The 13,572-nt window shown below is 39.7% G+C and overlaps 1 protein-coding gene across 4 annotated transcripts in view; it reads right to left on the bottom strand.

Moving 5' to 3' along the window:
- Window positions 1–6,946, bottom strand: part of SNED1 (sushi, nidogen and EGF like domains 1) — a 72,021-nt gene extending 65,075 nt beyond the window's left edge. For all 4 annotated transcript variants that reach the window (XM_025166238.2, XM_088132621.1, XM_088132623.1 and 1 more), the window contains exon 1: window positions 6,605–6,946. In XM_025166238.2, coding sequence (XP_025022006.2) covers window positions 6,605–6,814 — 210 coding nt within the window. In that variant the 5' untranslated portion in view covers window positions 6,815–6,946. The remainder of the gene's footprint in view (window positions 1–6,604) is intronic.
- Window positions 6,947–13,572: the final 6,626 nt, after the last annotated feature.

Genomic DNA, 13,572 nt, shown 5'->3' with positions numbered 1-13,572 from the left:
TGAGATCCTCAGGAATGGCCATATTTTTCTTGAGATCCACAGGAAAAGAGATTCCAAAGCTAATATTTTTATTTAGGAATAAATAAGATATTCACAATATTTTATTACAACCTGTCTTTATGTAAAGTCAGTGTGTCTCTTAACCTTCTCAAAACATGTAAGAGACAGTCAATCCATCCTTCTGGCCTGCTGCCCAACTAATCCACTGAATCACTGTCTCTAAAGAGAAGCAGAACCATTACTGCGGCTCTCTTTAGGTCACCTCGCAGATTCATTATCATCACTGCTCTTCAACTTCCTTTCAGCTGGGCAACATTATTCCAGACCATATTCTGGACTGAAAGAGTTGTTCTTTAATTACATTGAGATGTGTGTTAATTATATTCAAATTAAATGTAACCATCTCAATCAATATATACACATGCATACATATACACACATACACTCACACACATATTGCCAGTTGGTCTAAAAGAAACCTTGCCTGCACACCTTAGCCACATACGGCAGTGTAGAAGCACTCAAAATTCATTATACAAAAACTAAGGTCTTAGCTTTTGCTATACACCTCAGCATCCTGTCTGGCAACTGAATAGATACCCAACTGAACAGGTTAAAATTTTCAAGGATTTAGCAGCAGTGTTTTATGCTACCAGGAAATGCCAGGCATGTATGGAAGGTGTTGTTCAAAATGCACATAAATCAGCAACAGGCCTGCAATCTTCCTATTATTTAAAGATGCATTATTCATACCTGCTGCACTAAAATTATTTTCAGCTGGAGTCTGGGCACAACTTCTCTTTGGAGCCAAAATGGAGAGGGGGTGAACTTAATCTAAATTCTTAAGACTCTAAATTCTTAAGAAACGTATTTCAAGTTCAATAACATGTTCCTAACATGGTTTTGCACTTCAAGGCTGGCATGAACAAAACTGAAACTCATATTTGGACATATGTCTTCTCATACAGACTAAAGTCACTTTCCTCCCCATGATCTTGGCTCCCTGATCTTAATTACTTTTTTCTTCATCCAGGAGTAGGCCAGTGAATGAGAAACTGAAATGCTAGTTTCTCACCTGATGCAATTTTGATGATGGGATATCAGCATGCATTGGTAGCCCTTAAACAACAGGCCATGGATCAGGAAAGCTAATTAGATGTGGCTGCCCTACTTAAGGATGTATTCCTGAGTAGTCACTCCTCTTTTTTCAAGCTGACAAAATATTTAAGCCAAATAATGGTTCCCAAATTCAGAAGAACCCTAAATCTGGCAAGATTTAATGACCTTCCAATAGCTGTTCTTGAGGGTAAATTTCAGGATATTCCACTCAAGCAAAGACTTTGCCTTTGTGGTGAAGGAATTACTGAAATATTAAGCCGTGTTTTGTTATATTGCCCTTATTACACAGATGTACAGTTACTACTAATAATTCCCCATCAAGTCAATTTTCCAGGATACCCAGATTCACTTATTTACAGCTATTATTGTCCAATCAATGTGATTTTATTTCTCTGAGTGGCTAAGTTTAGCTACTCTTTGTAATGAAATGCATAGTACTTTGACCACATTAATGTTATAATTATTTATACATTTTTATTTGCTCTCTCAGAATTTATCATCTTTTTTGAACTGGTTAATAACAGTTCAATAATTGTTTCAGGGAGGCCAGATTAGGAAACAGATGCTGCAAGGATTACTGGAACTCCACTTTACTGTTGTAGGGTGTCATAACAGTATCTTGAAAGCCTGCCAGAGTTTCCTGCTGCCCTCTTATATCATTATTTTGAGTCTCTTTCTCACATTCCCTCCTTTTCCAGAGTTGAGATATTGTTTACTGTCTCTTTTATCAGCTAATGGCTCCTGCATAACTTTGCCAACTTTATTTCTATTTTCCTCTATAATCAATGACCATAATGAAGTTTACTCACTGATATACACATATCATGGCCATTTTCAACTAATAAGTTAACCTTGCCTAATTAGCCAGTGTTCTATCTACAGACAAAATTCTCAGCCTCAAATACTTTTTGTATTATTGCAACAAGTTAAAAATACAGTACACATTTCAATGGAGAAGTCACAAATAATAATTCACTGATTCCATTTTTTCCCCCTGCAAACAGTCCTGGTTTTACATCTTCTTACACATCCATTGTCTATTCCAATATCCATTATTTGTGAGGTTTTCCGTCCCAGATCAAATACTAAACCAGTGACTTTCTTCTTCCTACCTGATTTGATTCAATCACAAGGCTAGTGATGGTGATATCTGCTTTATGACAGGATCTACAAAATAATGCTAAACTTTAAAAACTTGAAAAAAAGCAACTCATTTTTAAAATTTCTCAAGTTGCCAGAACCAAACTGGAGCATCTTAATTCTCCCAGAATATGCATTTGGGCATGCATTGTGCTTACTTCACTGCTTTCCAATCCCACTTTGCCTCCAAGGAGTTTCTGCACTTTATTCCCACCACCCTCTGCAAGACAGGTTAGGATTTGAGAAAGTCATTCTCTCAAGATCACCCACTAAGCATCACATCCGAGTATAGATCTGAAGTTGCATTTCCCCATCCTAGTTTAACGTTCCAACCTCATAACTTTCTTAACACCTGCTGTTTATGTTGAATCTGAGCTCAAGTCTTCCTTGAGTCCAGATGTGACATCCTAATCCAGATGTCCTCAACTAGATGTTATCCAGATGAATTTAGACCACAACTCTCAGCATGCAGTTTTGGGAGTTGTAGTCCCAACACTTCAAAGCACACCTGATTTGAGGCAATTACTCTAATCCCTTTAGTAGCTCTCCTATGTAGAATCTGCTAAATGACAAAGCTTCATCCAAGAATCCTGCTGAAGTATTGGTAGCTGAAAACAGCTGTTTATTGAACTTCCTTTATTATCTTACAAAAAACTTTTTTAACCAGTTAGAGTGGGGCAGTTTTTCCCAAATTGCATGCACAGCAATGACTTACATTTTTAGTAGATAGAATGACAGGGTTTACATATTGCATTAAACCAGTGCAATATGTAAGCTCCATCACTGCTGTGACCTCCTAAAACAATCAATGAATTTGTGTGACCCCTATGAATAAAACTAGTGAGCTCTTCCTTGGTAATAGTGTGCCAGCTATCAGTTTAGAATCAAACTGCTTCCTGCTTTTTTTTTTTTGTCCTTTTGTAAGCCCTAGGGTTCCCCAAATTTGCTAGTGTTTTGGTTTTCAAAAGATTGTCCACTCACCTCTGAATTTTGGAAATATTAGTAAAGAATCTGGTGGAAAACTGAGATTATAAAATGTAGTTCTATTTCAGATTATAGATGGAGGTGATGAAGCTTCTGAATGCTGTGCCACATTTTAAAACCATGGAACAGGGAATTTCCCAACTGCAACTTAATTTTTAATGTAGGAAAATATTTAAAAATCATAAGCTCTTATCTATAGTTCATTCTACCAAATAATTCTACCATCTTAAAATGCTAAGACTCTGAGAAGGGAAAGAGTGATTTATAACTTCTTGGAGGCCTTTGGCCCTTCCACCTCTATGCTTTTGTAAAATGCAAATGTGGTGCATTATCAGGCAAACTAATATATGCCCACTTATAGGTGGAACATTACAGATAAAGCTCTGAAACTGTTTGGAAAATTGAGAGAAGATCAAGCTCTTTGGAGCTGACAAATTCAAATTAGCAAGGGGTCATCTAGAACAACCAGTGATAACACCTTTTCCCCCTTTATGTGCTGGTTTATTTTGCTTGATCTACTTGCAATGCTATCCCAAAACCACCAAAACAGGGATCAGAGAAGCTGTAAACAAAATGGATCAAGCAAAATAAATCATTGCTCACAGGAAATTGCATCCTCTCTTTCATTACAGAATGAAAAAAGAGAGATATTCCTACGTCTTTCTCAGCCATGGGTGCCTCTGTACTTGCTGACTTGATTGCCAGTCGCCTGTCAGAGTATATCAGCATTTCCCTATCACTCATCTCTGGGTTTGGGTGGTGAGAGGACTAGAAGAAGTGCCTTGGTTTGTTCATGGTCTCATGCTGTATTTCAAAGATTCAGCACAAGGGCTAAGGACAAGACCAAACGTTCTGTTTGGCACTCAAAATTGAACATCAGCTTTATATAAGAGTATAAGCTATTTCTGAACCAACCCTATAATGCTCAATATGTTGCCATGTTTTAACGAGCATAAGAGGAGGGTCAACTAAGAAAGTTTCCAGTTGAACTCATCTTTCAAGCAGGAACTTTTTCAAAAATTATCCTTGTAAGCAAATATATTTATAAAGGAAATGCCAACAAGTTGGTAATTCACAGTGATCTGAGGATAGCTAAACTATTACATTTCAGTGCATTTTGCCATGCAACAACTGTGAATACAGCATTACAAAAATATATTTTGAGTACACTTATCAGTTCTATGTAGGAGAATGAATGAACAATGTATTTCTTCTGGACTTTAAAATGCACGCAAATTTCATGTAACCTGATAGCTGTCACTGATTGGGATACTTCCTGGGTGTGTACATGTAAATACAACAACAAGAAATCAATTTGCTTGCCGTATGTGATTATGGCACATATCACAAAAGCAAGACAAAAACAGTATCTGTTGGCAGACTGACTAAAGCATCACAATGAACCCAAGACTTGGGTTGACTTATCCAAAGGAATCTCTTTCACTGACCTATTTCCTGACAAAGCAAGAGACATCTCTTGAGGCTACTCAACTGTATTGTTGCAGTAACAGATTCAGCAGAAGTAATGTTAACATACATTATTTTGTCCAGGAAATTAAGTTTTGCTTGATCAGCACCACAAAAGAATTTCCTATTTCCTACCATGGCAGGTAAAAGAAAACAGTCAAACAATGGAGGAAGACAATAAGATTAACTATCCTTGATTTGATTCTACCCAATATGGAACTATTAATATGAAAATAATAACAGTGAAGGCTTACTTAGGAGGTGGAAATAGCAGGAACATTGGTGGATGAGGAAAAAACAGAGAAAGTGACAATCCTAAGTATCACACTGGAGTGCAAATCATCTCAAATTCACAGAATCTCAAGTTACATGAATCTGGGTAGCAGAAGAATTTGGAAAGACTATGTTATGATTTTCCTTGAACCCAAAATATTTAGGCCATTATGCCGCCTTGGCTGCAGAGTATAATTGCCTAATACAGCAAAGACACTCCGATTCTCAACATCCTGTTACAGCTTTGATGCCTTAAATTAAATTAGACTGTTTGACTGTCCCCAAGTAAATCCAGATGGTTTTGGAATAATATAAGTGACTTTATAACAAAAAAAGGCAGAGACAAAAATCTTAGCAGGCAGATAAAGTTATTCATTTCTAACACTGAAGACTGGAGTTCTTATGGAATTGGAGTGGGGATCCCCTATCCTTCAAGAATTTTCAGGGAGACTGCAGAGGCCAAGACCAGCCTTCCATTTAAAAGCCATAAATCTGAAGCCTAAGAAACAATGGATGCTGGAGATATTGATTGTAGGATAAGTTACATTAAGGACATTTATGGAAGGATTTTTTTTTTTCCCCTCCATCCTTCCATAAGCCTCAATAAGCTTCTGATTATGTGGTCTGCCTTTCAACAATGTGGGGTGGGGAATAATGAAGGGAAAAGGAGAATACAGGAATTATAAAGGTGGCTTCATGGACACATCTGTGTAATTTTCTTGGCATCATTATAGAAGTGGTTTGCCACTGTCTTTTCCCAGAACTTTTTTTAAAAATCCCAGTTCAGCTTTCAGCCCTGAGACTTCCTCCTGGTCTCCCATCCAACTACTAACCAGACTTGGCCCTACTTAGTTTTTCAAGATCAGCCAAGTTCAGCTAAGCAGTCTTAGAAAAAGTTAGTCAAAACACTGGCTGCTAATAGGAGCGATTCTGTGTGAATTCAGCAGCTTCCCTAGCTTGTTTTCTTTTCCAATGTGTATACTACACCTTTCATGACCATTCATCTGCAAATCAGGGAAGATTGATATGTAGCCTTTCATAAGACCCTTATGAAATGATGCTAGAAAGAATCATTATCTTTCTAGCATCCTCTTCAATAGGAGAAGAGGGGTGTGGGGAGAAGGTAGCCAGCATCGATATGATATTTAAACTTTATCAGCCCTCAGCCCTAACCTTTAGGTAGTCAGTTAAGATCAGAGTTTGCTTTGGGCCCAGAGTGGTTCAAAGGCTGAGGTCTGAACCACTACAGTTAAGGGTAAAATCCATCGTCTTCAGGTACATATATTTATAAAGACACTTAGGACTGGGCCCCAACGCTCTGAAGACAGAGCATCCTGGTGCATGAAGCAAAAAGCAAGCATCTGACATAGTAGTGCAACCTGGCTTGCAGGCGCCACATCATGGGAACAAATTCCCCAAAGGCAAGCACGGCAGGTAATAAATACTCAGAACTAAAATATGTTTTATAAAGGACTACCCCGGGCTAAGGATGATGCATGTAGTCAATGCATTACTACTCTGCATTAAGCATACTACTTCTCATTAAGGAACCGTAGAGATGGGCAAAGTCCCGCGCGGCGGTGCCCGCACTTTCCTTAGCACCGACGGGACGACTACTCACGTAGAGTGCCGTGTGAGTCGCGCCGAAGAAGGGGAACTTGACGGCGATGGGCCGGAGCCCAGAGCCGCCGTCGTCTTGCTGAGGGGTGGCCGCGTCCCCCTGCGCCGGCCCGAAGGGGTAAAAGCCAGCCAGCGGCGCGGCGCCCTTCGCTCGCAGACGGAACCAGCTGCCGAGCACCAGCAGCGCCATCCATCCGGACAGGCCCCGCATCTCCTCGGCAGGCGTCGCAAGCAGGAGCGTGGAGACGGGGCCGGCTGAGAAGCAGCGTGCCTGGCAGGAGGAAGACGCTGGCAACGGCGCCGAGGAGGCAAGGAGCTCCCTGGGCTCTGCGGCAGGACCACGCCGGCTCCAGAGCCGCGCGACACGGCCGGCGAGCGACAAGAAGAGCAACTGCTCCGCGAGGTCCCGCGCGCTCCCTAAGCCTCTCTGTGCGGCGGTGAGGGAGGGCGCAGCGCCTCATTCACACAGGTCAGGACATACATATTCATGTCCTAGTCAGCCAATTGGGATGGGATCTGAAGGAGGCGGCCGGGGAGCTTGGGGGCGGGGTTAGAAGGATCAGACTTCTCTTAAAGCGCTATGAAGATCCAACAGGGAAAGCTAAGGACTTGATTCGCGAAGCCGCGGTGGAATGCGTGGCAGGCAGGCAAGTTAGTTCAAGATACGCCGTGTTGCATTCTTAAGCTACGCTTCCTAGTGAGTTTCCTAAAGAAAGGATACCAATTTGCACTCTTTTCTTCTGTAGTAAGATCAAGAGTTAGTTATCATTTGGCATCCTTTTGAACTCATTGCTCCAAAAAGCCAGACTGGCTTTATGCTGCAGGTCTCCCTGGGAGGATACAAAAGCAAAGTTTCTGTGCTACACCGAACCATAAACTAGCTAACCACTTTGAAGTAATTTGCTGATAAACCATGGGTAATCATCTATGAACCCAGCCTGCTGGAAGACAACGTTACTGGACCATCTCTTGGGTGTAGGAGTTTCTCATTATCATGTCCTCAGAAAACAGGCAATATGGCCTAAAACCCATTTTATTAAGACTGGTAGAGGAAAAAAGTATGAGAGGTTTTCTCTGCCATATTCCAACTCCACTTCCCACTGCTTCGTGCATGAAGAAGCTTTCAGGTTCCATTTTTATGGAGGTGGTGTTTAAAATCCCACAAAGTCCTGTCACCTAACAGTTGATAACAGTGACTTAGTTGAAGCAAAGCTTTCTGTAAAAAGTCGTTTCTTCTGTTCCCAGCAATGAATTATCAAAGAACATTCTTCTTTCTGGCAAAAGATGAAACACCCTCTTTTTCTTCACTGCTTTACTGCTATTTTGTGGCCCTACAGCCCAGTGCTGGGTCAAGGTATATGGTGCCCCTAGGCTATAATGACTGATGGCACAACCTCCTGCTGATGCAAAAATTTGCATTTGGCGTCCCCTAAGCTTTGGCACCCTAGGCCTGTGTCTTCTTGGCCTTAGCCCAAAGCCAGCCCTGCTACAGACTCTAGTGTTTCTAGATTTAAAATCCTTTTAAGACTACCCTGTGGTTTCCTGTTAGCACAGAAAGAGTTATGGCTGGACATGTAAAAGCTACTACACCATAATCCAGCCCACAAGTTTTAGCTTAGCAAGTTGTGCAAACTCATCCTGTGTAGTTACTTTATAGTTCAGCGTGTCACGGAAGCCAAGAAAATTGAGTTGTTAACTATGATAAAGTTAACCGTGGTTAAGTGTGCTTAATAATTAAGATGAATTTAAATCTAAGCCACTTTGGTCTAAATTGGTAGGCAAAAACATGTCAAGTACATTTTAGCCTAGTGTGTTTTGCTGTTATAAAAACAGCAGATAGGAGTGAATAAAACATGCTTGTATTAATGATGGGCAAGCATGTCCTGCAACTGCAGAACACATTAGACTACAACATGATTGACAAATTTATGACTTTGGTGCTACAAAAAGACAGTCCAGTTAGTTCAGTTAACTGAGGCTCAGAAAGATATGCAAACACAGATTCCAAAGTTAAGTATTACTTTATCCTCAAGTACCAAAGCACCATCACCTGAATTCTTCTACAAAGAATTAATACGGGTATTAAAGCTCTCATGGATGAAGGCATGAATAAAAAGGATAGAGAAATACATAGATGTACTCAAGGTGCTTGTTGGAAGTGCTACATGTTGAAATCTCTAATGACTTTTCCAACTGAACAAATCTAAGAGAGTACCAGACAACAGTGTTGATATTTTTGGGCTAAGTTCAACACTAAATGTGCAAGGCAAAAAATACCCAGTTCTCTACTTAAGCTTTGTGGCTATTTTATTTTTCAAACTCCATTTTGTGTCTTCTAGTGTAGCCATGTTCATAGGTGTAGGGGGCATTGTCAGGATCAACACTGTACCCTTACCTTCAACCCTTGGCTTCTTAGGCAGATGTCCTAATGGAAAGCTTATGAAGAAGTGTGAATGTGTGTATTTCTTAATCTGTATTGTTTAGGAAAAGAAAATCTCCCTCAACTATTGTTCTTGGGATCAGTTGTTTCACCCATGTTCAGCTCAGTGCTCTTTGCATACCCTGAAATCTTGATGCTTGTGTGTCCCATAAAGGATGTCAGACTGCTGGTCATGGGTCACACTAGCCTGTGGTTTGCACTTAGAATTATCAAACTGGAAGGGGCCATTTACGAATTGAGTCCAACCCTGCTTGGTGCAGGTATCTAAATTAAAGCATTTTTGACAGGCAAGCTCTGTTTGAACGTGTGCACTAAAGTGGTGCCCATCACCTGAGTGGTTCTATTGTTGAAGTACATTTCCTGTAGGGAAGTGGTTTTTTGGGTTTTTTTTCAATTTTCCTAATTAGAACCTGCCTTAAATCCATTATTTCATCTCCTATACTATGAGCATTATTAGTTTAAGACATTATCCATGTCCTAAATGATGGCAAAGAGGCCTTGACCTTTTTTCTGTTTGACATCCTTTCAGATATTTGAAGTGTACTATTATATCCCGCCCCCCTTAGTTTTCTCGAGGCTACACATGCCCAATTTCTTTCAACACTTTTCATAGGATATAGTTTCTACTCCCCGATCATCTCATTATAATCTTCATATCTGTTCTAGTTTTTTCTGAATTCTTCTTAATGTGTGGTGTAGTCCACAGCTAGTCACAATATTTAAGGCTGGAGCTGACCAGTACAGAACTATTACTGTGAACCGTGCTTCAGTCGATGCAGCCTAAAATTGCATTTGTCTTTTTTTTAGCCACATTACACTGATGATTCATATTCAGCTCAAGTTTCTTAGAGCAGGAATGCTGGTTATGCGAACAATCAGCTGCTTCCTAGCAAGAAGCCTGAGAAATGCAAAGCAAGGTGTAAGCCGTGGGAAAGGTGGGGAAAAATAGTGCCAGATTTCAATTGTGGTGGATATAAGAAGGAACTGCACTTTCATATTGATGGGACAATCAACTGCTTCAAGTGGTTCAAATATGCAATCAGGATTTTTATCAGGCCATGCCTTGTCAAGTGTCAGGGTAGCATCAGCATCATCACAGTTGGGGGAACTGGCAGAACTCTTGTCAAGGAAGGAAGGAAGACAGGGAGGGAGGGAGGTTTGCTTCTTTGGAGCATGTGTGTGTGTATGCAAAATTAAGTGGTACATTGGTCCTGTTGCTTGCCCTAATGTTTGGTGGATGTGGATAGGAACGAATGACCTGGGCTTCAAAAGCAGTATGTATCAGGGCTTTGCAGGCATATGGTTTCCATTTAGAGATCTTTTGAATAAACCTGCCTGCTGTTGACTCTCCCTTGTATTTGATGCTTTGGAGTTTTTAAGATGTCCAACAGTGGACTAATGAAACAAACAAACAAAAATTCCAGAATCTCCATTTTACAAGTGTACCAGTTTAAAAAAACAACAACAGAAGTGCACTGTGAACAGCAAACAGAAAGCAACACGTGGCCCAGGACAAAATGGCTGTGGAAGATAGTAACCAGTGACCAGAAGGGAAACATTCCTGCAACTGTTGCACAGTAGTCAATTGAAAGCATTTGGCTACCATGAAATGAAATGCAGCAGGTAGACCACACAGCATCACTTGTGCCAGCAACAGTTGAAACAGCAACTTTTGACATGAAGCAAGAAAAGACAGAGGGAGGTTGCCTTTGTGGTGGTCTGGGGGTAGGTCAAGGATAATGTGCACTTCTACCCTCAAGAAGCAATTAGTGGACTGTCCTTAGCCCAGGGCAAACTTTAAGCCAGATATTTCCCATCCTGAAACTGTGGTTTAATTTTTGTTTCTTAAGTGATGAGCTTTCCATTTGTGTCTGTTAAATGTCATCCTTTTTAGGAAGTTTATTTTTTTCTCCAAATAAATACAGTACTGTGAATGGGGAAGGAACACTGACAAGAGTAAAAACTTCATTTCTGGATCTTCAAAGTCTATGGGTGGTATCGTAGCTATTCTTTGCAAGAAGGGCCCATTCTATAAGTTGTTCTGCCACCTCTCTGACCTTTGCTCTGGGAGACAATATGCTTCACCAGTCAGTTGGTCTAGTCAGCATGTAGTTGTTTTAATTCCTTCTAAGAGAAAGTCACTATAATTTTTCTCTTTGCTTTCTTGTAGGGTGCAACTGTATCCTGCTGCCCTCCAGAGATCCATCTTTCTGTCTTCTATTCCAGGGTTCCTCAACCTTGGTGACTTGAAGATGTGTGGACTTCAACTCCCAGAATTCCCCAGCCAACATGGCTGGCTGGGGAATTCTGGGAGTTGAAGTCCACACATCTTCAAGTCACCAAGGTTGAGGAACCCTGTTCTATTCTATAGTGTCTGTTTTTCCATTTCCAAAGGATCAGTGTCTGATTGTTGTGGGACTTGAAGACTGATTCTAAGTTCTAGTGGTGTGGAATAAGTTCCGTACCTCTTGCTTTTGGTGGGATTTTCATCTTCTGGGCTTGTTCACTTGTATAATCGTCTTCTACTTTGTCTACTCTGTCATCTCCTCTTGTAGTGCTTCCTTTTTTTGATCTGACTGATCTTCAGCCTTGCTCATCAGGTGAAATGTAGGCACTCACTGCTCTAATCCTCTAACTTTCTTCAAGAATCTCTGCAAGCAAATATGTATCAGGTAGTTTTCAGGCAGGAATGTAAACATTGTACATTGTTTATTTATTTACAAAATTATGCATGTTGCTTATTAACTAGATTCTAAGCAGCTTACAATAATACAAATACTTGTATGAAAAGCTGTGACCAAATTCTGCCTGCTCATCTTCGTTCTAAAGAATTAAAAGTACTTTAGGTGCTACCAGTTACTTATGAGCCATCATAGATAAATACTTGCCATCTATTTCAGTCTCCAGTAACCACTTGAAGCTCTTCCCAGAACAGTTCTATAATTTCTTCAATCCAGTCCATCCACTTTATCTGTGGACTTCCCTTTCTTCTTGTCAAGCACTGACATTTTTTTTTAGTCCATCATCCACTCTCATCACATTTCCAAAGTATGTGTGTTTCTGTTGCTAATCATAGCCTGAAGGAAGCAGGCAGCCTTTATTTGGTCACAAATTGATTGAATCTTCTTGCAGTCCATGGTATTAAGCATTCTCCAGATCCATAACTTGAATCTTGACTATCTTCTTTCTCTTGCTGATTCTTAATGTCTTACTTTCATAGCCATATATTACAGTTGTTTTAATTATTATGACCATTGCTTTAATTATTCTGTCACTATTATTGAATTAATATTATCCTTTATGATCTTGTCTAGGTTTATCATTGCCTCCTTCCCTAGAAATAATCTTTTCTTTACTTCTCCAACATCTTTGTTTCATTGAGCCCAAGAAAACAAAACAAAACTGAGCCCAAAAAAACAAAACTGTTATCTTAACTTTACTACCAGCTGTAAATTTATTAGGTATGCTGGTTGACATTACCTTTTCTTCTTTATATTTCATATTAACCTAGATTTTCCAGTTTAAGTTTTATAGCTTCATAATGAGCTGCTCTTACTTTCAACTAATCATCTGCATATCTCAAATTGTTAGTGTTTTGGTTCCCTGTTTTGATTCCAACTGTCCAACTTATATTTGGTATATAAATTAAAGAGATAACAAGACAATACAACAAACAGATGAGGGGGACCAATCAAAATAGAGATAATGTCATTCACAGCAACCAATTAATTGACAGTTCCCAGGAAACCTCCAATCACCAACCAAACCCCCTGAATTCAAATCTTACAGAGACTACAAATACTGCAAGACAACCCTCAGTTCTAAACTGTTGTGCTGGGACGTGAGGTTAAACATCTGCAAAAAACCCTGATCGATACCTTTCATTTACCATCTTCATTATTCATCTTACCATCTTCATTTAATCTCAGTTCTATATTACAACTCTTCTATGCTATTCGTACCTTAAATGCAATTTTTCTGTTGATTTCTCTGATCTTCTCAAAAACACCTCTCTTTCTTTTCTTGTTATTTCCCTATATTTGTTGACATTCTTGATTGAGAGGTAGCTTTCCTTGTTCTTTCTTGCTGAATATTGGAAGTGTTCAGTTATTGAAGGTCATTTTGCTGCCCAAGGCTTTCATCTTCCTTCTTTCTTAGGCTATCATGATCACATATTCTGAAATCCATCTGAATCTTTTTCCCTTGAAATTTTTGGGAAGATTTTAGTCTCTTTCAGTTTTCAAAATGTGTCTTATCTCATCCCATAGCTCCTCATATGCTCTTTTGCATAAATTAAATATACTGAATCTGTTCTTTGAATTGATCTTAACATCTGATTGTGGGCCTTTGACATAAAATTTTGCTGCAGCACCTACTTTCTTTAATGGTCTAAGTGTAACTTGTATACAATATTTGGTCCAAGTAATGTATGGCCTTTTCCACAATCTGCATCTGGAAGTATCTTGATTAACTTAATTGCACTTCTCCATTTTCTGTTTCCTAAAGTCTATTTTATTCTGATGTTGTGC

The sequence above is a fragment of the Python bivittatus genome, unplaced genomic scaffold (assembly GCF_059951505.1).
Source record: "Python bivittatus isolate LINGU-HERP-01145 unplaced genomic scaffold, Pbiv_v1 ctg000980_np1212, whole genome shotgun sequence".
Taxonomy (NCBI): domain Eukaryota; kingdom Metazoa; phylum Chordata; class Lepidosauria; order Squamata; family Pythonidae; genus Python; species Python bivittatus.
Note: the sequence above shows the minus strand (reverse complement) of the source record. Positions and strands in the feature narration are given on the sequence as shown.